Source organism: Conger conger, chromosome 13 (genome assembly GCF_963514075.1).
Source record: "Conger conger chromosome 13, fConCon1.1, whole genome shotgun sequence".
NCBI lineage: Eukaryota > Metazoa > Chordata > Actinopteri > Anguilliformes > Congridae > Conger > Conger conger.
Window position 1 is genome coordinate 25,297,612 of NC_083772.1, and position 27,137 is coordinate 25,324,748.

General features: G+C 42.9%; 1 protein-coding gene across 2 annotated transcripts in view; it reads right to left on the reverse strand.

Annotated features, from left to right (window-relative positions):
- Positions 1 to 8,330: 8,330 nt before the first annotated feature.
- The window catches only part of gucy1a2 (guanylate cyclase 1, soluble, alpha 2), a 44,446-nt gene continuing 25,639 nt past the window's right edge, over positions 8,331 to 27,137 (reverse strand). Inside the window, exons 7-9 of one of the 2 annotated variants that reach the window (XM_061216157.1) lie at positions 18,918 to 18,938; positions 18,391 to 18,616; positions 8,331 to 13,906 (exon numbers count right to left, since the gene is read on the reverse strand). In XM_061216157.1, the coding sequence (XP_061072141.1) occupies positions 13,687 to 13,906; positions 18,391 to 18,616; positions 18,918 to 18,938 (467 nt within the window). In that variant the 3' untranslated portion in view covers positions 8,331 to 13,686. The remainder of the gene's footprint in view (positions 13,907 to 18,390; positions 18,617 to 18,917; positions 18,939 to 27,137) is intronic. The other variant, XM_061216158.1, reaches the window with a different exon arrangement.

Here is a 27,137-nt window from a genome sequence, read left to right on the forward strand (position 1 = left end):
CCACGGTCAAACTCACTTAAATCTAATATTTTACCCATTCTGACATTTGGTCTGAAATACAACGCAACCTCTTGACCATGTCTGCATGCTTGTATGCATTTAGTTGCTGCCACACCTTGTTAGATTTGTTGCTGTCAGCCATGGCTATCCCAGCCTAATAATAAAAAGTGTGTTTTAATCTGTATCTGCTCATTCTTTTATAAGCTGCTTGATATGTAAGATGCTGACAATTGGGCAAATAGATACTTGATTAATCAGTATATTATTTTTGTTATCATGTTAAATGAGTGACATGTAGCCTAGAACATTTCTATTTGAATTTGAACTTGATTTTTAGCTTCCTCCTGAGGACACAGATCCATCCCCTTTCAGCCAATCACTGTAGTTCTGTGAACTCTCAGTGGCTCTCAGTGGCTTTGTGAATAGGTAAGAGGAAACCTGGCTGGGAACTTTTACTACCACTTAGGAGAACATTTAGTTGTGAGATAAAATGTTTTCTGAATACGGCCCCAGTTTTTTCCCCACTAGTACAGCGAGAACCGCATACTTGGCACAACTTATTGGATATGAAAACAAAATTATGTTTAAAGCAAGCAGGAGTGGGATGCTTATTCTGTTCCAATATTTTCTGTTAATTTTTCCGGTGAGAATAAAACTTGTGGAGTCCAGTACTTAATCCCTCTGTTCCCTGTGTACTTAGTTAGCATTTTAATGTGCTCTTTTTATCTGCTGAATACAAACTTCACGACTGCATTTAAAAATGTTTTACTGTATATAATTAGCTCCTTAATCAGAACATTGGACTACTTTTACATAGTCCTGTGATAATAAAAGACTATATAACCCAAGATAAAACAATATAGGGCACTGAACTGAACACATTCATAAATTGAAATTCTGGCTGAGATTGTAGATTTACAATTCACCTCTGGCCAATGTTAAGTAGGCTGTTAACATTGACTTATTGACATTCACTCTTGCTGTGAGTGTTTGCATATGTGTTTGCCAATATTTACTGCAGTCACATTTTTGTCAGACCATAGAACATGAGAACCCACTGCTGTAGCATAGTTTCTTTTACCTTAATGGGTGGACACAAAATTATCTTTTTGAATACAATATAAACATTTTCATTATACACTCACTGAGCACTTTATTAGGTAGACCTGTACACCAGCTTGTCAATGAAAATATTTAATCAGCCAATTAAGTGGCAGCAACTAAATGCATAAAAACATGCAACCATGGTCAAGACGTTCAGTTGTTTTTCAGAGGAAATGTCAGAATGGGGAAGAAATGTGATCTTGGTTTGAATATCTCAGAAAAACCTACTGGGATTTTCACATACAACAGAAAACATGCATCGTATGTATGAAACTGGCGCACGGGGCTGGAATCACAGTATGCGTGTACTAAGTGTGTCATCGTAAGCTGTGCTTCTCTCCATAATGCATATGCATTTAAGGGTGGATCACACAAATAAAGGGCAGAGATATTATAAGTGTGGCTGATTATGTATTATTCTGTTGAATTTACTAAAGTTCACGCACTGAACGACAGTCGATTCGTGCATAAAATGTATCCTCCTCTAAAGTGCAGGTGTTAACTGAGGTGCAAGCAAAACAGAGAAAGAGTCTATTAAACGATGAAGCTTGCAACAAATATCACACTATTTCAACTCCACCTTCAAACTGACTATTAATATTAAATATGAATTAATGATTGCAGTGATTAGATTATTATGCAATAATTATGGCTGGGTGTTTGTCACAGAAAATATATAGAAAATAATTTATGAAATTAACCAATATCTCATGCAAAGCAGTGGGAAATTACTGAAATAACGTGCTGAAACATAGTGACAGTAACAAATGTTTTAAGTTACAAAATAAATCATTGCGACTATTAAAAAAATGAGTATGCTGAATACATTGATATGCTGCTTTTAATCACTTTTGTCCATCGCAGAAATGCCTGATTTTTGGCTTTAACAGAACATCGTTAGAAACAGTGTGTGTTTGTTTTGATTAGTTATCTTCCTAAACAACCACAGATAAGGAATGGGGATTGACTTATGTGACAAACAACCAGCCATACGGATAATTGCACTTCTGGGAGAAATAAAATACATCATGGAAACGACAATAGCTGCCACAGCTGGAATATGTACACATTTTGTCCTGTGCTGGATATGCTTTTTTGTGGCAGCTGATACACGCCACATGCAGTGCAGATATTCAATGCACTAATCATATGTTTTATCTCGTCAGGCGTCATTGTGCGCTGCAAGCTTCATGTATGTAAATCTGGCCCTAAGTTCAGAAATATAAAAATCACCCATACTAGTGTTGGCAGCCCTGTTTTCGGAGCAAACACTGGTTACATGTTCTCCAATGGATGTATGGAAGAAATTCAGTCACAGAGGACAGCGGTACTGAAGTGACCCCTTTTGGCAGGATGCCGTCTCGCTTGCTCTGTGCACACACATATGACTGGGTCTCCTCCACCCCCGCTCTGCCTGTGTGCAGCTTGTGGGAGTGCTGTGAAGAGAAGCAGCTGGCTGCCACCATGAGACCCGCAAGTTCTCTTCAGTCTCCCAAGCCAGCAGCATGAGGCATATATGAACATGCTTGTACAAACGGTACTTCTAAATTAGACTTCCAAATTAGGATTGGAGAATTTTAAAGAAATATATCTATGGCCATGGCTTTGTTTCATGGCACCTGACAGCATGATTAGCATTAGCATTAGCATGTGGAAAGGTGTTACCAGAGGGGATGGTTTAGATAGAGGGGACCTCTCAGGGTCACTCAGATGAGGAAAAAAGGCTCCATCACCCCAGTAATATTCAGAGGGGAGAGAACTCCATCTCCCAATTATCTTATCTGGCTGCTGGGGTGGGACTACCTGGGGCTCTGGGTCGTCATAGGTAAGAGGGAAATGCCAATGTGTGCAGTTTCATTCACCCGGAGTAATGAAGTCAACTGTGCGAATAAAGAATATAATGTGATAAAGGATAGATTCAGAAGGAAACAAATGCCGAAGCATTTGATCATCATGCTGATCATACATTACAGCATTACTCTCAGTTAGGTGCACAGCAGACTTACATTTCCAAGGCAACTTGCATAAATTTATAACCATGAAACAGTCCCAGTCCAGGTACGACAGGACTGAGCTCCACTGTACACAGTTGCTCGTGCTGCTGCTCTGACCTCAGCTCCATGGTCTCTCTAATCACTGTTCCACACTGCTGCTCTGAGCAGCAGACTGTTCCTCCAGTCTGCACTGAGCTGAGCAGACTGTGGGCCGGTCCAGTCAGCCGTGCAGTCGCAGTGTCAGTCCCATCCCGCCCTTCACCCTGTGCTCACACAACCTTTTTTCCGGCTGAGAAGCTCCTGTCAGGAAGTTGTTTGTGGCCATTGAATCGGCTACTTTAGTGTTCCCAATCTTTCTGCCTTTCTCCACTTTCTCACAGTCCACTGTCTTAACGAAAATCCATAATTTGAATTCCTTGTGTGGACGAGTACAGTTGCCATTATTTTATTGCCTTATACCCAAAATATGAAAGCTTAACTCTCGGCTGGTTCTCCGTCAAATACATTTGTCTGACATACTTTGAAGCCCTGCTGTTCAAAGGGTGTCGATTAATGAAGCATTTGTGATGGGTAGAGAGGGCCAGTGAGCTAATCATAGTGCCTTCATCTGATCTTCACAGAAAAACAAAAAAACATCCAGTGAGCAGCGGTTGAGCAGTCACAAATGCGACCCCATAGTAGTTTGGGGTGTCTAGGTAGGCCTATAGGCACACAGATGTGAGATATCTCATAATTCTAAGAAGAATAGGACATACGTACCTTCACACAGTCTGACATTATTAAAAAGGATTATTAAAAAATGTGTTCACATGTGTTCACTGTGTTCTGTCAAGTTTATTTTTAAGCATATATATTTTTTATATTTAGTAGAATCCCAGTTAATCTTCTGATCCTGGTTTGCTAAATAAAGTTAGAGAAAGACAAACAGAATGTAAAATACTACAAACACAGCTAATGCTGTTTCAGAGCAGGGTATTTATTTTGCGGTACAGTAGCTACAATTCCCGAGGGAAATTTGTGTGGCAACAGTGTTTCTCAGCAACCAAATTAAAAGGCATTCTGTCTGGGCAGAGCTTTCACTGCATTAGTCCTGATCAATAATGCCGACAGCCCGGTGTAATCTGAGAAGGAAATCTGACAGATGGTGAGTTTAACAAACATGACCTGCCATTAAGCAATGAAATGCTAGATTGTTTATTTCCAATGTGACCACCATCTACATTTAACAAACTTTAAATGAACCCATATTTTTGGACAATTGATGGATATCGAATTTAGGGGCACAATCTGTAGTATGGCCCCACACCCATGTGAGCTATTAAAAAATTTTTTAAAGAACAAAAGAATAAGGGTACAACCTCCTCTCAACATACTACTGAAAATAACTTTCCTTCAACCCTCCACTCGCATACTCCGACCAAACCAAGCCTCATTGTCACTCAAGGGTGTTACCCTACCAGGGCAGTGACAGAACACACTATTTAATAACAGCACACATTACTCAGATTACACATCTTAATTAAAGGCTGATAATGTCCAGTACCTGGTGTTCCTCCACTGATCAGTAGAGAACTTGATGGATAAGTAGAGGGTGCACAGTACAACAGAAAACACAGAGAAGGGCTGCTCATTTCCCTTTATCTGTCCCTGGTGTTCCTCTGGGTTTCCTAGCACTGGTCATCTGATCTTCCCCTGCAGTTCATAGGCTTATAGAAATCATTGCCACCCCCAGGTTGGGAGTGAAGAAGATAAATTGGCCTATTTTTTTTTTTTTTTTTTGCCTTCTTGCCTTCTGCTGTCACTCATTAATATTCAGCATGATATGCAGAGTGCATGTTATTTTTGTTCATGTGCAAACTAGCCAGGGCATCAGTGACAGGGATGCACTTTCATTAATTGTGGCGTAACTGTAATTCAACCCTCCCTCAATTTGGTTAATGCGGTCATGTATATTCGCCGACCCTTCACAACAACACACAGGAAATGTTTGATTATGCATTGTGTGGTGATTTTCGCGATGAGCGTAGCAACGTGTTCCCGCGCTATGAGTCACGCCCTGTCACACTCCCCACCTCCCCACCCGGCACGCTACAAGTGAGCCAGCCGCACGTAAAATACTAAGACCTCGCACGGGCAATTAATCTGATGGGCTCGTATTTACATATACAGATGACCTCTGTCGTGTCTCCTCATGTCTAATGTCTGCGAGTGGCCGCGCATTCGATTACAGTGTGGGAACACACACGGTCCGAAGGATCCTCAGGCACCAGCCGTCCCAACACTCCAGAAGCAGGAGCCTGTATTTATCTTCATGATTACAGAGCTTCCCTGCACCAGAACTAAAAGGCTTGGCATTTAGCTGTGGTGTGACCTCCTTTTCTGCGGGCCAAACACAGAGACAACCTTCTGAATAGCACTCGGTCCAGTCACATAGCAGACATACTGTAATAAAGCAACGACTGCTACAATGGGAGGGGGATGAGATGTCTTGCTTCACCTATCTCTTCTCCTATCTATTGTTTTGAGAGACCTTGAGGCCTCATTTCTCAGAATGCCCTCCAGGGTGAGGTTTCTTTCTGTCCTGAATGTAGAGGTAGAGGTGGGGGTGGATACACTGTAGGGGGCACAGCTTTCAGAGACAGACACATATTTGTGGTGCGTTTTAGCCCCGTGCGTCCATTTTGGTGCTATTTTCTCTGGGATAGAGTGGCTCTGCAGGTTGCTGTGGCCAGTGTGGTCTGATGGCATGCTGTTATTCGCCTGCTACACAGCCCAGTGCACAGCCGTGAGAGACATGCTCCAGTGTGACAGAAGCCAAAAACAAAGCCGAGCATGAAGAAAAGGACACAAATGAGTGGGAAAAAGAAATTGATTCTGCGAGCAAACATGCAGCACATGAGCCAGAGGGGGACATATCTGAACAACAGAATGAAACTAGAACCACCAGGAATGGAAAAGCAGCAGTAAATGAATAGGTTTTACAAATGAACTTTTTAAACTTTACAAATATTTAGCTAAAAGTATGAAACGTTTAGCGAAATGTTTTATATATTTAGCTAAATGTCTTATAGATTTAGCTAAATGTATTATTCATTTAGTTAAATATTTCATACATTTAGCTAAATAATAAACAAAAACTAATAATGAAAGCTTATATTTAGCATTTACACCTGTCATTTCACACCTGTCATTTTGTTAATGTAGGAAAAACTTGTTTTCTTTCAATGTCAGGATCGTAATAGATATTTTGCTTAAATGCACAGAAGTAGCATCAGAACATGAATGTTCATATTTTTTTGTGCTTTTACCATTAATTTCTAGTGGCCAACACTGAAGAAACTGCTTCTGTAGGCCTCTAGCTGTCTCCCCATTTGACAGCTCAGAGAAGATTCACTCCACAGACAAATGAAACTAAAGGTTTAAAACCCAAAGACCGTGGCAGGTACCAATAAGGATAAAGTTTGACCAAGGTGCCATGACTAACTTCAAACCCCCTCAGATTCTATTTTTCCTTTGGTGAAGTACTGTACTCTATATTTGTCATTTTATATCAATCACTCTTGTTTTCCAATGGAACTCAGGGGTCATGTCCTTTTAAACACCTTGTCATCTCTCCATCCTTAACATCTTTATCTCCTCTTCCAACCTTTCACATCACATTTAGTAGTCTCTCTCTCTCTCCCTCTCTCTCTCTCTCTCTCTCTCTCTTTCTCTTTCTCTCTCTTTCTCTCGGTGACTCTCTGTGTTCATGTTCAGTTATTTCATGTTCATGTTCAGTTATTTGATGCAAATACAATGCTGTCTTGATAACTTTTGTGTTATGGTGTCCTATCCATATGGATAACATTTTAGCTTTTTTTCAGTTTTTGGAAATTTTTATTGGATTTATTATTTACTTTATTATTTACTTATTTCTATGAAACACGTTTTTCATCATGTATTTCTCGAAACATGAATAAATGAACATAATCTTCTATCCATCTGAATGATGATTTCATATCCATATGAATAAAAAAAATGTCTTCTGTAAATTTCTCTTCTTTTCACTTTATGGACATAACATGCATGAGCATGTTCACATCGCAACAGACATGCACACACACACACACACACACACACACATGCACACACACCTCACAGAGAAACATACATGAGCAGGTTCACATAGCAACAGACATGCACACACACACACACCTCTCACAGAGAAACATGCATGAGCATGTTCACATAGCAACAAACAGACATGCACACACACACACACACACATACACCTCTCACAGAGAAACATGCATGACCACGTTCACAGAGACAGGGAACACCCAGTCAGAGGCTGCAGTGGGTGTTAAAGATCATCTAAAAACAGTGTGAGCATGAGTCACAAAGCAGTGCTTCCAGGAGATTATGATGCTGTATTACGTAGGGAAAAAGACACAGCTCAGCACACAGAAAACACTGCAGACCTGCCAGAAGATGGCCTAATTTCACTTGTTGGAAAGGGACTTTGAGTGACAGGAGAAAAGCACAGGTGCTTCACACCATGCAGATTGGGTTTTTTTATCCAGCTTGATTTTTCCTTTTTATACATTTTTTGCCTGTCAGTCTCATCTAAAAACAGTGCGTACAGTCTGTTCCCTCCACACCATACAGGCAGATAGTTCCTCTGCCCTCCTGTAGCCTCCACACCATACAGGCAGATAGTTCCTCTGCCCTCCTGTAGCCTCCACACCATACAGGCAGATAGTTCCTCTGCCCTCCTGTAGCCTCCACACCATACAGGCAGATAGTTCCTCTGCCCTCCTGTAGCCTCCACACCATACAGGCAGATAGTTCCTCTGCCCTCCTGTAGCCTCCACACCATACAGGCAGATACTGCTCCACTGCCCTCTAAGGCTGGAGAAGACCAGAAGCAGGGAAGAAGAATAAGAACTGAGGGATGAACAAAAGAAGATAAAATACAACAGAAGGGTAGAGGAGATGAGTGAAGGAGTGAATGAGAAATATTCATAGAATGCTTCTCTGGGTGAGTCTCTGTGTGTGCAGCGCAAACAAAGAGAAACAAATAATTACACTTACACAAAGATACACACGTCTGGAAACCCAGAAGGCCGCATGAACATACAGAGAAACACGCCAATATAAATTTCACACACAGAAATGCATGTATTCAATAACAGATATGTTGTACACTGAGAATGAAGCACAAAACACTAAAAAAACACTCACTCAACACCATTTATTTTATTAAACATATTGGGTGATTTTTATTTACACTTAGTAAGCATACGTGGTTGCATGAATGTACGGTACTATATCCCGTCTGTTCAAACCGCCGTTTGACCGTTTGAAGAATACAGCTTTACTGTTCACACAATTGTCTTACATGAAAGGGGGAATCTGTAGATGTCTGGACAGAGATACATGAGAAACAGATAAATAGAAAGGAAAAAACATGAATGTGTGCAGTTTGGAAAATTGCTCAGATAAACTGGAGATCTTTCCTCCAAGAAGTACAACAGACATATATTTACTGTATAATATTTCCTCTACAATATAGTATGAAATATATCTAAATTGTACATATTTCATACAGGCATGGTATTTCTACATGGCTGTACTTAATTACATTACAATTTACACATTTGAAGTCATTTGGTTCAGAACTCCTGTTGTGAAAATTAAAATAATGTTTGGAGCCGCCACCAAAGAATAAGACTTGGCAAACAAATACACTTTTTCCCTTTAAACTGTCACATACATACCAAAATAACAATGCTGAATTACTGGAATAAGATTTGGTCCTACATATTATTTCCTGGTTCATCACCTGGTTCATGACAAACAAGATCCCTTCCATGCGCCATGGTACCCCTACAAAAATTATTTTATACATGGTATAACAAGGAACTAGCTATGATCACTTCCAGACATTCCATACATGTGGTCTGTATTGTAATTCATATGTTTGTACAGTCCATAATACGTATATGCATGGAATTGCATGTGAAAGTGCAGATAAATGCTATACCTGTATTAATACTGTAATCCATGACATAAAATATTCCTTAATCAGAATTTGATATCACTTTTCATAAGGTGCCTATGACACAGAAATATCACAGGTGTAGTGACACTTAATGGCTGACAGAAAACAGTAAGTCTACATTAATTCTGCGGGTAGGACCAATAGCTAGGTGGCACAGATAACACATTTTCTGGAATGTTCAGTTTCAATATTTTTAGCATCTCAACCCGCATAAAAGGAGTCTATTGATGACAAAGAACAAACTATTTCATACAGTGAATGGTGTAACAAATGCATATGGAGCCTCTAAACCTTTCATAGAGGACAGGCGTGAGAGTGCCACACTGGAAGTCACCAGTGAACTGGACAGAAATGCAGATTTTGTGATGTCATACAGTTTATGACACACTGAACAGATGCACAACACAGAGCAGCATGAGGTCCTATGGGGTAAACCGATCGTCTTTAGCGATAATGGTCAAGATGTCTTTAGGGGAAATGCAATTCAATTATACTCAGGTGGATTTTCATAATATAGTACTAAATCTAACAGGATTTATTTATTTATTTATTTGGATTTATTTGGTTTTCTGTTAAAACGATGATTGTGGTTTCATTGAATCCTGCATTTAGGCCCAGATTAAATCTGATTTTCACGGGCAAAGCACAAATACAAATAGTTATAATTTATGTATTTTTACTTAATAGTATTAAAATATATTAATATACACATTATTCTCAGTAAATTAGAATAATTAATTGCATAATCATAAGTAATTAATTCTTAAACAATAGTATTTAAAATATGTGTTCAATTTTTAAGGGGCAAAGAAAATTTAATTTTTAAATGTAAGTGTTTATACACTCAGTGAACACTTTATTTGGTCATTATTAGACTTATGAAGTCTTCTGCTGCTCTCCACTTAGAGGTTTGACATGTTGTGTGATCAGAGATGCTCTTCTGCATACCATTGTTGTAATGTGTGGTTATTTGCTTTACTGTCACCTTCCTGTCAGCATTCTGACATTTTGTGTGAAAAACAGCTGAACCTCTTGACCATATCTGCATGTTTTTTATGCATTTAGTCGCTGCCACATGATTGGCTGATTAAATATTTGCATTAACAAGCTGGTGTACAGATCTACCTAATAAAGTCACTCACTGACAGTATTTTATCAGTATTATTTTTATGCACTTTTCATCACTAACTCATTATTTTGTTAATCAACAACAAAAAGAAAATGTGATGTTAGCTTTATTACAAGCTATAGAAAAATATTATTGGACTAAATGTGGGTTTTAACCAGTAAAGACTCATTCTTGCAAATATGCAGCATAGTTAAAGTGATTGCTTTATTTTTCTACAGATCATCTAGAACCACAGTAGGTTGTGTTCAGAATGTTAACATGCTTAATGTATGGGCGGTGGACCATGACTGACAACATGAGTGCATTCAAACTGTGACAAGTTCTGGTGGTTTGTAAAGTTGTAGAGCTCATTTTCTTGGCATGGGTGCCTCCAGACCCTGACAGGCAAGTGTGATGCCAGGCAAGCCTTATGGTCATTTCCTTCCTGCAGGGAAAATGCCTGCATTCACAGAGTACAGTTGTCATCCAGTAGTTTTGTGAGCATGACACTGTTGCTATCCATGTGACCACCATCTCATTCACCAGATCCAATCACAGTCAACCATTTATAACACAGTATATGCTAAGGTATCCTTGTTACACACTGCCATCAACTAAGCATGAGTTGATCGACTTCCCTGCAGAAGAGTTAGGGTTAGGGTGACATATTCCTTCAGCAGGATACAACATGCTAGAAGACGCTAATCCACATCGCATGTAGGCTGTACTGGTCACACATGCTGGCCCAACACCCTATTACTGGACTTCACATTGGCATTTCCATTGTTTGTTCAGCTCAAGTGGAACACAAGTGTAGCTAGTGGCTGCCTGTTGCTGACAAACTTTTCCTCTTTTCCACATTGCACACTCTAGCAGGGGGGGAATTACGCAGCTAAATAATACACACACATTCATATTATTTCCATTGAGCTATCATCAAGGAACAGGAGAGAATGCAAGTAATTAAAGGATACATATGGTATATTCTTTGTCGCTTATCACATTATCACTTATTGCTTAAAACTTCAGATGGTACAGTATACAAATGTCATATTGTACAATGTTATTTTACAGCATGTCTCCATCTCTGACAGAGGGACAAAGATCTACACAGCAGTAAGCTTTTTCATATTGCTGCTATAGATATGACATCATTATTTATTTATGATTGATAATAAACATATAGATATATAAACCAGTACAGTCAAAAATGTAAGCCAAATGATAGTCAGAAGTCAGAACGTCAAGCCAAAAGTAACTGCTGTCTGCTTCTGCTTGTGTGCAATGCTACACTGACCTACACTGAAAGTGTTGGGACCAAAACAGGCACAGGATACTGTTTCTATTATTTGTTGTTGTTTTATATTGGTACTAAAAAGTTTGGCTGTTGAACAGTGTTTAGGTGATGCCTCAAATGTTTGTTTTAATTCAATCTTCCATATTTTTTACTGTATAATGTCTAATACTGTTCTCCTCATTCCTCGTTGATATGCTTTGACTTAATCGACAATTAAGGCCTTTTTTTAATCGCATCATTGCAAATCCAGGAAATTATGTTGAAGGCATAGCTCTCTCTAATCAGTTTTCATGTCTGTTGATACGATGAAAAACCAAGTAAAATGTGAGATTTTGAACATCATGTTGCAGTGACTTCAGTTTTTCAAGTGTGTCTCTGTGTCATCTGTGGAACAGCATGGGGTTCTCTTATCGCTAACATGATATCTCCAGGAAAAATGAGATTATTATAGATAGATTTTGTATTCAAAGTTTTTAAGGACTCCAATATTTTTTCTGTCAGTACATTAGCTGTAAGGGCCATAAACCTAATGAGCTCTAATTTTCTCAATTTCTGAATACTTCTTGCTAGAGAGATAGTCTGTGTCATTATGAGGAATAAAATTGTATTAATTTGTTCATTTATGTATATCTGCAGTCATGACAAGGAGAAAAGTGGTTTAGATTAGAAAAGTAAAATACATTCAGTCTTATGATGCATACCATGGAGACAGGAATAGCCTGGTTGCGTAATCTGGCTTGGAGTATCACTCAATGGGATGAATGTGTAGGATATTTTGAGGTGCAGGTATCGTGGGGTAGAATGTGAAATAGCATTGTGCTTTCTGAACCTGACCTTCAATGCCATCTTGAAGAAATCCAATCCTGAACAAATAAAGCACAAATCCCACCGGATGAGACATATTAACCTCAACTACAAATAATAATAAATATGTCAGAAAACAATAACTTCCACTTTTCCTCCTGCAGCTCATAACCTCCTGAAAGAAATGCATCGATCTTGACCAAAAGATCTATGACTCTGTCTCTCGGTATCAGTCTCATAGATATTGACACTTCAGGTAAGTGTAGAAAATGCATTGGTTCTCACGCAGTAACACCAGGCACATGTAGTCCCATTCATTACAGTGAAAAGGGAGGATCAATTAGGGCTTCACAATGTTTCAGCAGCCTTTTCTACAAAGTTCAAAAAGCAATTTTGCAGAGTGCATACAGCTACTGCATACTGTAGCTAAAATAAAGGGAAAAGATCCGTTTAATTGGATCTCTGGGGTGGGTTTGTCCCAGAAACCGAGGGGGATTTCTATGTGGGGCGAGTGGCAGTAGCCGCGGGAATCACGGCCTGTGGCAAAGCAACAGAGATGCTAATATTGTTTAGACACAAATGGCACAGTTGTTTTTTACGCTGTAATATCATTTCACCAGGGCCGCTGGGGTTTATTCAATCTCAGGCACGGCAAACAGTAATGGCACAAACTGTTCCTGTCCAGAGGTTTACAATTCAATCCCCTTAACATTACAACGTCACACAGGGCGGGTAAATTTGCCATTGGATTTGGCTTATGTCCCTACTAATACTGGCCTTTCTTGAGTTTCTATGGGCCACACCCAATGCCACGCTTAAAGGAACCATGGGAACAAACAAAAAAAACAAATAAACCAACAAACAAAAAAGCTGAACATTTTAAGCTGACCCCATGCGATTCAAATTCCCCCCTGTAGCTCCACCCCAAAATAATAAAATAAATAAACAAGTGGAGGCGATAAACAGGCAGACAGCCTGGACAGACAGGCAGCCTGGACAGACAGCAGGACCAGAGGCGAGGGGGTGTGCTTGAAGAATCCCCCTGACCACTCCCGCTGTAGAGGGTTAGAAGGCACCAAATTATGCAAATAATATTTTACAACTGCTATGCGGTGAGTGAAGTACTCAGATGGAGTTTGACACGTTTGTAGGGCAGAAGGCTTCATTTTTGTTATTGTTGTTGTTTTCTCCTGTAACTTCTACATGTTCATTCGTTCTCCCTTCCCCACTGTTCAGACTACCTGCTAGCTGCTTACTGTCTCTGACAGTAGTGGCTTGCCCAGGGAAGGCCAGGCGTGATGGCCCCCCTGATGGTTGGCGAGGCTGGCTGTCTGTCTCATAAGCTGGTCTCCCGGAGGAACATGGTGCCGATGCTGTAGGAGACCTTCCGGATGGGAGCGGTCGAGCTGGACCGGCTGCTGGCCAGGGACCCATGGCTTTGGGAGTTTCCCGCCTCCAGGAAATAGCAGATTCCCGGGATCTCCTTGGGAAAGTTGTCAGGCAGCTCCTGGCGGGATCGCGGGATGAAGCTGAAGGCCCGGTCGTCGTGCAGCAACCTGAAGGCAAGAAAGGAGAGACGGTGGGTAACTACATCTCCATTAACATTAACCAGTGCTACAAAATGTTGTGTTGGACCATTCATTACAGGCTAAGGAATAATTACAGCCCTGCATTGCATCTCTTTCTAAAATTGGCTGGCCTGGACTATTTAGCTAATAAGGAGCCAAAAAAACACAAAAGATAACACCAAGTACAAAACCAAAAACATCATGGCAGAAAACATTACCCACTGTGCCAAAATGCCACAGCAACTAACATTACCCGCAGGACTAAAATACCACAGCTAGCAAGACTGACCACAGAAAAGTAGTACCATGGTAATGTGCAGTAACTTACCATGGCAAGAAAGACATTGTATAGCCTATGGTAAAACCCTACGGTGACCAACCCACACAGACAGCCATCAACCAAAACAGCTAAAAATATTCAAACACCATGGCAATCAACATATTGCAGAGAACCAAAATGAAATTACAACCAACAAAGCACAAACAGCAAAACCATGGTGATTATCACAGTGTAGAGTCAAAATACATTATTGTAATCAACACAGTGCAAAGTCTAAACACCATAGCAACCAATACTGAGCTCAGAGCCAAAACACCATGGCAACCAAGACAGACTGCAGAGAAAAAAATACCATGGCAACCAATATACAGCACAGAGCCAAAAGACTACAGCCACCAAAACAGTGCAAACATCAGGTTTTAAATAAAAACATGGATGGCAACCAACATGGAACAGAGTGTATAAACCCTATAGCAACCACACAATCCGGAGGGCTGGAGTCAGACTAGGACTACCCCAGTCCCCTTCCGAGAACCCATGTGTATACAGAATACTTTCACATTCAAATGATCATTTAGCAGATGCCCTTATCCAGAGTGAATGAATAAGTTATGTGAGGAACAGGGCTAGACTTTGCTAACAACATTCAAATGTGTCAATAAAGCAAATTTAAGTGATTTATGCCAACTTAAAACCATGAAACTAATTGTAAATTCATACAGCTAATACCCATATAAGTCTATAAAGCTATAATAATATATACTGTATATATACTATAATACTCCTAAAGTAAATCCACTATGAAATCCAAGATGCAGTCAAAGGATGCGTCATATCAAATGAACCAACTACCCCCCCCATGCATTTTGCTGAAATACAGGTTCCATAACAGTAACGAACCTGTACAATTATCATGTTTTCACCACTATGGTAATAAATGCCACCGATGAAGAGGGAGTCCTTGAACAATAAAAATAAGAGTGGTTGCCATAGCAACAATTTTGACTTGCCCACCATTTCAGCACAGATATCGTTGCAGTAAACGTTCGGTAGAAAAATAAAAGCAACGGTGAAAAATAAAAGAAATTGAATTGGACTTGTGACGTCTTCGTCAGCTTACGTGAAGAGTGGGCAGCAAGGTGGAATATGCTTAATATCTCAGAGTTACAAAAATGTGTGTAAAGCAAATGATTTTCTTTGAAGCAGCGAGCGGCACTGAAAGCACTGTGGGACACAGTGTAAACACAGATAGGACTCCAGCAGAGCTTTGGGGCAGGTTTCAGGCAGTGTGAGAACTGAACCGGGATACGTCTCAAACCAACAGTGAATCTCTGATTGCCGCCATGGGAGACAGACGCTAGTTTTCTCAAAGTTTGCTTCAGGAGCTGAGTTGCTGAAGAAAAAAAGAAAGCCACCTCTTGAGATGTTTTGCATTATTTTCTGATAGAAGCAGTAGAAGTGCATCTTTTTTTTTTGAGGGGGGGGGGAGGTAAAGTGCAATTGAGTACACGGGTGGTCTCTCCGCCAGGGTTACACAGCAACAAGTCCCTGAGTGTTAATTAAGCATGGAGAAAACAACAGGAGTGTGGAGTATTCCGCACAGATGAGAAGCTTCCGGATTCAGACGGTTTCCAACAGCCCTCTGGCTGCTTTCATTGTGCAGATTTAGCAGCATGCTTGTGTGGGGTAGCTTCCAGTGGACAGAAGACGATGGGGAGATCACCGGCGGAGGACAGAGAGAGAAGAGCTCTGATCACATAATATCAAATCATCACAGCTATTACAGGAGGAGCTAAACCCCAGGGCCAGTGAGGAAACCAATCATGCAGTGCATCTACCCCACCTCCAATCAAGGGCCATTCTCAGGTATGAAGTGATCTTACTTCCATCTGGTGGAAGCTCTTTCCTTTTCCGTTACTTTCCCTCATCTCTCTCTCTTTTCTCTTTCCTCACAACGCTCACGTTCTCTCTACACTCCAGTGAAACTGATAACAGGATGTTCAATAAAACTGCATCTGTTTGATAAAAGTGTGCTCATTTCAAGAGGTGCTATGGACACACAGACACACACACAAACACACACACAGCAGAATCAGGCGGCGTTTGAAGGTGTGGAGGTGTGAGTGTACAGATCCAGAGCAGAATGCACACACACAGACACACAAATGCACACACATACAAAGACACGCACACACACACACACACACACACACAGACACACACGCACGCACACACACACACAAACACATGCACACACACACAAAGACACACGCACACACACGCAGACAGGCAGACACACACACACGCACGCACACACACACACAGACACACACACACACAGACAGACACACACACGTACGCACACACACAGGCAAGCATGCACACACACACACACAGACACACACACGCACACACACAGACACGCACGCACACACACACACACACACACACACACACACAGACCCACACAAGCACATACAGACAGACACACATGCGCACGCGCGTGCACGCACACACACAGCCACACACACACACACGCACACACACACACACACACACAGACACACACGCATGCACACACACACACACACACACAGGCAGACAGACACACAGACACACAGGCAGACAGACAGACAGACAGACACACACACAGACACACACACACTCATGCACACACACACACACACACACACACACACAGCAGAATCAGCCTGGTTGTGTTAGAGTGGTGGAGGTGTGAGAGTGCTGGTGCAGAGCTGGATGCGTCACACACTCACTCTGACCCCTGTGGCTCAGCCAGCTGCATTGATCTGTGGAAAAACACAGAATTTATACTGCCACTGCCACAGACCACTGACACTCTGCTGCCACAGACCACTGACCTGATGCTCTGCTGCCAGAGACCACTGACCTGACACTCTGCTGCCACAGACCACTGACCTGATGCTCTGCTGCCACAGACCACTGACCTGACCACACCAGTCCGATCTGCTACCACAGACCACTGACCTGACTCACACCAGTCCATTCTCACAAAATAAACCAAGCTTGGCTTTCCATGCCATTCCAAAACAACAACCTGTCACCTGTGCTAAATGTAAAACATACCTGGTCTTGCCTTTTAAGGCAAAGCACTCAATATCCCATAGCAGCTCTGCTGGGTTCCTTATAATCCCACGTATCAGCCTTACAGCTATACGTCAGCCGCGAGCTCACGGTTACATAAAGCTGTAAGGTATATGATGGCTTACACAGTAATGCATGCAGTATGTAGATTACTGTGCAGTCTGAGGGTTGATCCCATGCTGAATACATGGAAACTGCTGGAACATGATCCGGGAGTGGACAGGTAATACAGCAGTCTGCAGGCTGCAGTTACCACACACACACAGACACTGTGTTCTGTCTGAATGAAGTGTCCTTTCTTCGACAGAGAAAAACAGTTTCCTGCTCATCCACCGTGACCACACTGCAAAGCAAGATCACAACAGCATCGAGATAGCGCTTCGCCAGAGAGCAGCCTTTCATCCTGCAGCAGGAAGAGGTTTCCTTCCCATTGAGGTAATGCAGATAGGACTAGAACATAGAAACATAAGAAAATGGAATCATGCGCTGCTTTAGGATGAAAGCCGGCTCTCTGGCAAAGCACTATCTCAATGCTGTTGTGATAGCGCTTTGCCAGAGAGCAGCCTTTCATCCTGAAGCAGGAAGAGGTTTACTTCCCATTGAGGTAATGCAGACAGAACTAGAACATAGAAACATAAGAAAATTGAATCATGCCCTGCTGAAAATTTAATAAACCAGGCTACGCTGGTCAAGCTGTGGTTTTGACAGTTAGCTGGTCAACCAGCCGTTCATCAGCTGACCACCCTGCATGGTCAGCAATCTCACCAATCTCACCACAAGCTTACTCTACCAGCTTAACCAGCTTTGACCAGCTTTGTCCAGAGACCAGATTTAGTCAGCCACTGACCAGCTAGAAGTAAACCATCTTAAACCATCTTAGAATCTCAGCTGGTCTAAACCAGAATATTCAGAGGAGCACAGATCCAGAGCACTAGCTGAAATAATCCAACACAGATGTGTGTGCCCCTGTCAAATCCCAGACAATCGGGTAGACAGCAGAAAATGCCTGAGAGTGAAAGGGTGTGAAAGGGATGTTTTCCAGGCCTCTGGCCTGGCTCACACTTACTGGTGCGTGCTGGGGCTGACATTGATGCGCCGCGGGTGGCTCCCAGACTCGAACTTGCTAGCCAGGGTTACGTTGTTCCCAAACAGGCAGTACCGCGGCATCTTGACCCCGACGACTCCAGCCAAGACGGATCCAGAGTGAATCCCAATCCGAAGCTGGCAGGGAGGGAAGGGGGAGAGAGAGAGATGAGTAGGGGAGCTGGTTTGAGTACAAATTTTGCTGACCGCTAGCAAGGTAGTTATAGCTAAGAAGGCTACATAACTAGCAAGCTAGCAGTTGTGAATTATAGTACACAGGTAACAGTAGGTGTATCCACCTAGCTAGCTTTAAATGAGCACAAAATGTAGTCATCTATTGAAATCACAGCGATTTCATTAATACCAGAAATTTGTCGGGTGGCTTACCGCACGGAAAACGTGTTTAAAGAACATTATCATCACATATTTGTGATCTGAGATCCAACTTAAAGGGTTACATTCGGTCAAGCAGCGACAGGGACACGAGTGACCTAACGGCAGCTAGTTAACAAACGACTAGAGAAAAAATGGCTAAAGAAAAAATGAGTAACTCATCCCTCTGTGGGGCTGCATCAGAGGACTGTTCTGTGGGCTGCATCTAGTCAGAGAGAGAGAGAGAGAGAGAGCAGGGGTGGAGCACAGACACACGAGCGCGCCCAATGGGTCCCTGTGGGGCTTTGTCACAACTATATGCGAGTGACCCTATCCATTGGCCAAGAGAATTTCTACACAGCGTATGATTGGGCCATTGTCTCTAGCATCTGCTGGGGGCGAGGGGACGGGTGGGTGGCTGGGGGTGGGGGGGGGGCACTCCACTCAGATCCCTAATGGTCCACTTCAGAAACGCTTTGCAGTGGAAAGGGCCGTGAGTGGATGCCAGCGCACATGGCGCATTGGGGGTAACCATGGGAACCGTGGTGAAGAGGCTTCAGAACAGGAGCGAGGATCGGGCAGCGTCGCTGCGAGAATTACCGCAGAGTGTCGGCTGTCCTAATCACATCAGAACGCCGCATCGCTGAACAGCGGGAGCACAGGGCAACAACAACACCGTGATCCAAAACAACCGAGCACGACGCACCAGGGGTACATACGCTGTGTAATGACAACCCAATCTCGCTGGCCGCCAGCGCCGGTCTTTATCAGTACACCCACCCAGACAACACGCCTTTCAGGTCTACCTACCGCATATTCAATGGCCACACACGAACGCAAATAGACAAAAACGGATTTGTCCAGCATGAAACAATTGTAATCATTAATACAAGGCCGCAATCACAAAACATGGTGCGACAGCATTGCCAACATATTCTGAGAGTCTTTATGAACAGAGAGATGTAACCACCAGTTGGTTTCTGTTCAAATTCTCACAGACACAAGGGGTATCGCTAAGAAGCGATGGACGTAGCGCCGTCGCTGAACATAGTAAACCGCAGCATGCAAATTCACTCTACTTCAGCAATCCATCGGGGGGTTGTGGAAAGAGGTCCATTAGCACTTGGCCTCAGTCACACCGCAGTGGCATCTGATCCGCTCCGCTCCTGGGCATCCGTTCAGCAGTTCAGCCCATTCAGCAGCCGTGGTTAATTCACAGAGCTCAGCGCACAGCAAGGCTGCTGGGACCCGTGTCAGGGAGAACGCGGTCGCAGCGGTTTGGAGGCCTCACAGCTAGGGCTGAGGTTACAGTGTAATGGCAGTACTGAAACTGCAGACAGCCCGTGCGGTAGAGTACTTTTTAATCATCTTTTTTATTACGCCTGAAGGTCTCATTGAGATTAAAAATCCATTTTACAAGAGACCTGGTCAAGGGGGCAGCATGCATGTTAAATGGTTGGCATTTATATAGCACCTTTATCCAAAGCGCTGTACAATTGATGCTTCTCATTCACCTATTCATACACACACTGACACACCAACGGCGATTGGCTGCCATGCAAGGCACCAACGAGCTCGTCAGGAGCATTTGGGGGTTAGGTGTCTTGCTCAGGGACACTTCGACACAGCCCGGGCGGGAGATCGAACTGGCAACCCTCCGACTGCCAGACGACTGCTCTTACTGCCTGAGCCATGTCGCCCCCATCAAGGTTGCTTACAAACGGAACATGAAAAAAAAACAAGACACTGAGTTAAAAACAAGACACCCGTTAACATATGCATCACGGGCAGGCCTGGGTCAAATATGTCAATGTTTTGGATTCAAATTATTTTCTGTGCTTGATTGATCTTGCCTGGTGCAATTGAGCCAACCAAGAGGAATAGAAGGCAGGGCTCCCATTTCTTTATAGTATTTCATAGGTTCCAATACACCAGACAAGCTCAGTAAAATGTATTTGAATCCAAAACAATTACGTATTTGACCCAGGTTTGGTCAAGGGTGGGCCTACGGGCAGGGGGCAGACTCCTCTCAGCTGACTGTGCTGGGCGTGGGGCTCCCTACCCTGCCTGCTGGACACTGTCTGTGGGCTAGACTAAGGCAGCGGAGCACAGAGCAGGTTAAGTGGGAGAGTATCCGGATCGCTGAACCCCTCATTTAGCCAACGTCTAGCTGCACTCCACTCCCCACAAGGAGGCATCAGTGGCTAATGGGCGGCTGTGAGAGCTTCAGAGATCAGTCTACACGCTTACTACTGGAGCCTGCTGCTCTGTACCCCACACGGACAAACACGTGACCACTACGTGAGCTGCTGGGGAGAGGTCCTAGCCTGGGAATTGATTTAGTCTTTCATTTTCCCATAATCTGCCCCATCAAAGCGGGTATAATAAATGAGAAGAGAATGTTCCCTGCCAGTAACATTAGACAACAGAATATGTCAAGATGCCTTGTACTCTGTATTGTCCTTTAATACAAGGTAGGACAAAGTACGTACTTTCCTTTAATACAAGGTAGGACAAGGTATGTACTGTCCTTTAATGCAAGGAAGTAGAGTCTGTACTGTCCTTTAATGCAAGGGAGCACAGTCAGTACTGTCCTTTGATAAAAGGTGGGCACACCACCAGCACTGTCCTTTAATATAAGGGTGCACAGTCAGTAAAAACAAGAGAGGCACACTGTCAGTTCTCTCTTTTGGGGCATACTGCCCATGCCTGAACGCAAGGGATCTTTGTGAGTACCTTAACATGAGAGTAGATGCAGTCAGTGAAACAGGAACAGAATGTCACCACAAAGGCATGCTGCCAAGAATGTATCCTAACGATGCACAGACAAAAAAAACAAGATGAAGAATATCCAACAGCAATCGAAACACATTTTTCTGTGTTTTTTTTTTTTGTTTCTTCTGAGCAATGCCTGGACATTCTGTTCCACTTTCTTGACACAAATCTGTCTGACACCTGACTAAGTGGGACATGCCTGTTTTTGCATTCACTGTGCAATCTGTTAGTACCTGAAAGCAATGGAACATCCCACTAGTGCCTGAACAAAAGGACACGCACTGTCCGGAGCTAATGTCTGCACAACAATCCGAGCCCTACAATAAACTGTGTAACAGACAGGAACATCAAGGAAACACCTTTAAATGGCAGCACAAAATGTGTTGCAACACGCACAATACAGTACAAAGCGATATTACTTTAGGCCTAGGTTTCTGTTTTATATATAGAACCTCAATATGAAAAACCATTCGCAGGATTCTAGAATATTCAGGAGTAATTCAGGAGGCTGAGTACTACCTGGCCTGTGGGGGCACATTGTATTTACCATCATGTACCCCTAACAGCTATTCTAGATATGTGGCTGGTGCAGAAGCCATTGCGGAAAATGGCCCATGTCCTTACTCTTTCTATCCTTTACACTAACACACAAACACACACATACACACACACACACACTCGGACCTGTGCGCATGCTATTTTTCTCCATCTCTCACTCAAGTCATTTGACAACAGAAAAGGATAGGTTCAGAGTGTCCCTTTGTCAAACATAACTCTCTCCTTCACCTTCACTAAGGATATCGTTGTGTGCACCTGCACCTCCCTCACTCAACCCAGCCCTCTCTTGGAGCCCCACCCATCCAACAGCAGAGCCCTACTCTCCCAGCACAAGACGCACTCAGCGATATTACTGCCACGCTTTCTCCCCATGCATCAAAAAAGTGGAATCCTTCCCCAACAGCAAAGTCCTATTAAGACAATGCCCTCCCTTTTCCAAAAATGGCCTCCTAAATATGTGACTCAGGCGGTAGTCTCCTTCTTGTAGAATAATCATCTTCATCTCAAGCATGACCCTTAACCACATGCTAAGGGCTACCAGCTGACCTTCCTGCCCAGCCCAGTCTTTTGAAACTCAACCTTGTGGTTACATGCTCAAATCAAAGGCTTATTGAACCAAGGCTTATGTTAATGAATGGTTAAGAAGAAAGGGAAACAGAGGCTGAGATGCTATACCACAGAGTTGGTGAACCCCTATCCTGGAGAGCTGCAGGGTCTGCTGGTTTTTATGGTCACGTAATTGATCAATTAAAGCAGTGGATTACACAGTTAACCCGCCTCACCAGGTTACTTGGGTCTAATTTTTGTATTTAAGATGAAAACAAAAACCAACAGTCCCTGCAACTCCCTAGGACCAGAGTTGGCCACTTCTACCATAGCAGGTAATGAGATATCTCTGTAACGCTGTATTTTACAGGCCATTAATTACCTAGTATTTACTGGGTAAATACCAGCTACTTATGTGTAATTATTAGGTAACTATTTTGATTTAAATAATTACAAAGTCACTAAGAGGTAAATAGTATAAAACAAAGTCACTAAGTACTATGAAACAAGCTAAGTACTATGAAAATTACATAGTTCATACCTCTAAAATGAAAATAGTTACCTAAAAATGACACATGAGTAGCTGGAATTTATCCAGTAAATACTATGTAACTAACGGCCGGTAAAATAAAGTGTTCCCGAAATCCTTACTGAGTAAATGGCTAAACAAACAAAATACAGTCAGTGAGCACTTTATTAGGTATTTATTACTTATTTTTTAGACTTATTATATCCTTTGCTCCTGTAGCCTATCCACATAAAAGGGTTGACACGTTGTGCGTTCAGAGACGCTCTTATGCATACCACTGTTGTAAGGTTTTAGGCATTGTACTGCTGCCACATGATTGGCTGATTAGATCATTGCATGAATAAGTAAGTGTACAGGTGTACCTATTAAAGTGCTCAGCGAGTGTATATGCCCGCTACAGACCGATACAGGAAACCCAGAGTCCATTCATATTTACCTGTACAATACACAATATCAACCTTTTTTTCTACTCAGTCTTCACAGTGCAGCAGCACTAGCTCTTGTGCAAGAGCGTTCATGGGAAAGTGTGTCTCAGTGTTGCATTTAAAGGGCACACAGTTTTTCACAGCGATCCAGCCTTCCTTCAACACAAAAAACTGAAGCAAGAGAACAGGGCTGCAGGCCAGAGATGCTGCCATGTTCTATTTCTGTAGAATCAGCCATTGAATAAATCATAACTCCCGGCAATTAGTCAAAATATCCGTAATACTGCGGAAGCACAGTTCAGTTCCAGTCAGAGCTACGTAAATGCATACACATCGTATAACATAACCACGGGATATACTGTAAATGTAACACAGTAACACAAATACTTTGCAATGCTTTGGTGACCGGAAGGAGCAGTTTCAATGGGACATAGCGATTTGATCTGATAAATCATTGTGGCATCAGTGGGAAACCCTTGCAGCCTGCGCAGTGACCCCCAATGGGAGCTGTGGGACACATCTGCCACCCACGTCTGCAGGGTGAAGGTCAGAGCACCACAAACGCTGCAGGTCGTGACAGCCGTGTCAGGCTCATGCAGGAAGTTGCCATAGGGACACAGTCACCTTGAAACCGTTCAGTCTTCCTAACCGGGGAAGCAGACTGAAAAACCCACCCCACTGGAGTTATATATTCCAACACTCTCCAACATTCTTCGGTTTATGATATTGTTTCCCTTCATTTTCTTTTCCCTCTCATTTCGACCACCATTACTCTATTCCTCATTACCATCTTCCATCTCGCCTACTTTCCGTGTACAGCATCTCCAGCTCTCTAGCTTTCTCTGGCTGACTTTTCAACCATTTTTGTTTATTCACTTCTTCTCCATTTTCCCTTTGCTCCACGCCTCACTGCTTCCCTCTCACTTTATTATTTGCCACAACCTTTCCCTTTTCTTTTCTCTTGCATCCGTGGTTCTCCCTCTCTTTCTCTGTCTCTCCTTTCTCCCTCTCTTCCTCCACACACTTTCCTTATCTCTCCCCCTGCTGACACGGGTCCCTCTGCTAACCTTTGGCATTTCTCAGACTGCACGGGAAGCTGCCCTTTGACCTGTCTCCGTGAAATGTCACCGTTGCAAAGCAACAAAAGGAAGATAAACAGACAAATAACTGAAAGAAGTCCTGCAGTCTTCTGAACTGTTAAACTGCAACTGGTATGAATCTCTCCCTGCTCAGAAGGAGAGAAGAAGGAAAATGGCCTGATCTGTCCATCTAGCCTCACCCTGGAAGGAAACGTCTGGACAGGGTATAGGAGCCATGCAGGTGTTCTTTGTCACTATTTTATCTAAAATATGGAACAGCAACTCCACTTTATCAAATACCTGTGTACCACTGAATAATTCATACTGCAGTGATATGAATTTATGATTAACATTACGATGTAATGTTACGCTGCCTTCTTGCATGTCCTACACACAATTTAAAGATGGATTAAATCACATTAATAACATTGGAGACAAAGCCCATAATCTCTCCCATCATAAGAAGAGATGTAATTGGACATTTCACAGCCTTTGTAAGGCTTGCCATGTGGCTGTGATACTGCAGGAATAAATTATGTTAATATTTATGACCAATTGCCTGGGATACATTTGCAAGGCGTCAGGCAGAGAATGACATTACACTGTCTTGCATTCCCTTCAGCAAGAACGTTTCTCATTGTACCATATAATCTTTACTCAAACAAGTTCCACAGAAACGCTTTTGATTAAAATCATTTGACAGAGACTAATTCAACTGAATATTGCAAGATAGGCAGTGCCTGAGAAAACAATTGTAGACATTGAATATCATCCAGCTACATATTGTTTTAACTGACTTTGTATGTAACCCCTGACCTGTTGCGTTGGTGTTTCACAGGAAGGGATGCCATTTTGTACTTCTTGTAGACTCCTCCCAAGGTTCGTTATGTTACCATTTTTCAGTGCAGATTTCAAGCCTTCTGGCTATTACAATCAACATCCAGCTCATCTCCAGTTCATCTTAAAATGTGCGCAGGACTGCTCGCCACAAAAGTGTATTCAATGAACCATGCAGTCATTCTTAACACCCAGGCAGGGCTTTGAATGTCAGGAAAGGTTGCAGCCGCAGTTGCCCTCACATCCAGTAGATGGTTCAGTCCATGTCTAACCCAGCTGCCTTTAGCAGCTGATCCTGAATCAGTAATAATATTTGACACTAAATCCTTGGGTGTAGAACTGAGGGTAGGAAAGCTGATCTTACGTGCTGAAAGAGCTTCTGGGTTTGGGGTTTGAAGCCACCACCCTCAGGGGTACAGTGTAAGGCCAGAAACAGTTTGTGCCAGAGCCTTCTGCCTTGAACACAAGGCTGGCGATAATTCAGCAGAGCCTGAACAATGTCGGCCGCTAACATTTGGCCCCCTGTAGTCATGCCGACAGCACTGTCAATCATTTTGTCCAATGCCGCAGGGGAGTGGAGGAACATGCGCTCATAAATAATAATCACGTACTTTCTGCTCTGCCTCAACACATTTACATATGCAACATAGGGAATCCATGGCCCAGGCATAAGATATGTCTCTGATCCGCGCAAAGTTCTCTAAGAGGAATGAAAATGTCCAGCTAATGAAACATCGTTTACAAGCGTTTACCACCCCAGCCACCACTCCCCTGGTAAATATCCTGCTCTGTACTGAATTAATGCAGAATACTGCATTATTATCTGCACCACTGTAATTATCTTAAATATTATAACTAACTGAACAACAATCTTTAGGAAGCACGGAATGGAGAAAATGGGCAGAGAGAGATAGACAGAGAGAGAGAGAGAGAGGGGGAGAGAGAGAAAGACAGAGAGAGGGAGAGAGAGAGAGGGAGAGGGAGAGAGAGAGAGAGGGAGAGAGAAAGAGAGAGATGGGAAGGTATAAAGACATACGCACAGTAAATTAAGGCTGGCTGTTTTATTGCCGGTTGCCAAATCTCCAAGCAAAGGTGAGTGCACTCCCAGCGAGCAGGGCCATGCCAGATCTTAAATTTGATTCAATCTGACTACACTGCAGGGTTCCCCCGGGACCAAACATCTGGGCCAAAGGCTAGGAGCATAATGACTATCATGTCTGCATCTTAAGCCGGGCGATGTCCATCACGGCGCTAGAGCGCGTGTCTGCTGTTCCCCTGGGCAATTCATTAACTCAGCGAGATAGGGCATGGCCTTCTTAACACACACATAAAACCATCCACAAACACCCGCAGGCACATACATGCACAAAACACACACGTACACAGACCTGCCCTGTTCCAGTGAGAGCAGACAACATTTTTTTTGGGGGGGGAAAAAAAAAGAGCGAATAATTCAAGCCCTATCCCGGAGGCATTATCATAAACATAAGCGGACCTCCATCTGGAGGTATCTGCTCCTCCAGACAGCCGGCCCTCGCGCCGCCCCTCCCCCTCCCCCCGCGAGGCGCTCAGAGTGCGGATGGGCAGCCTGCCTCGCGGCCCTGCTGGC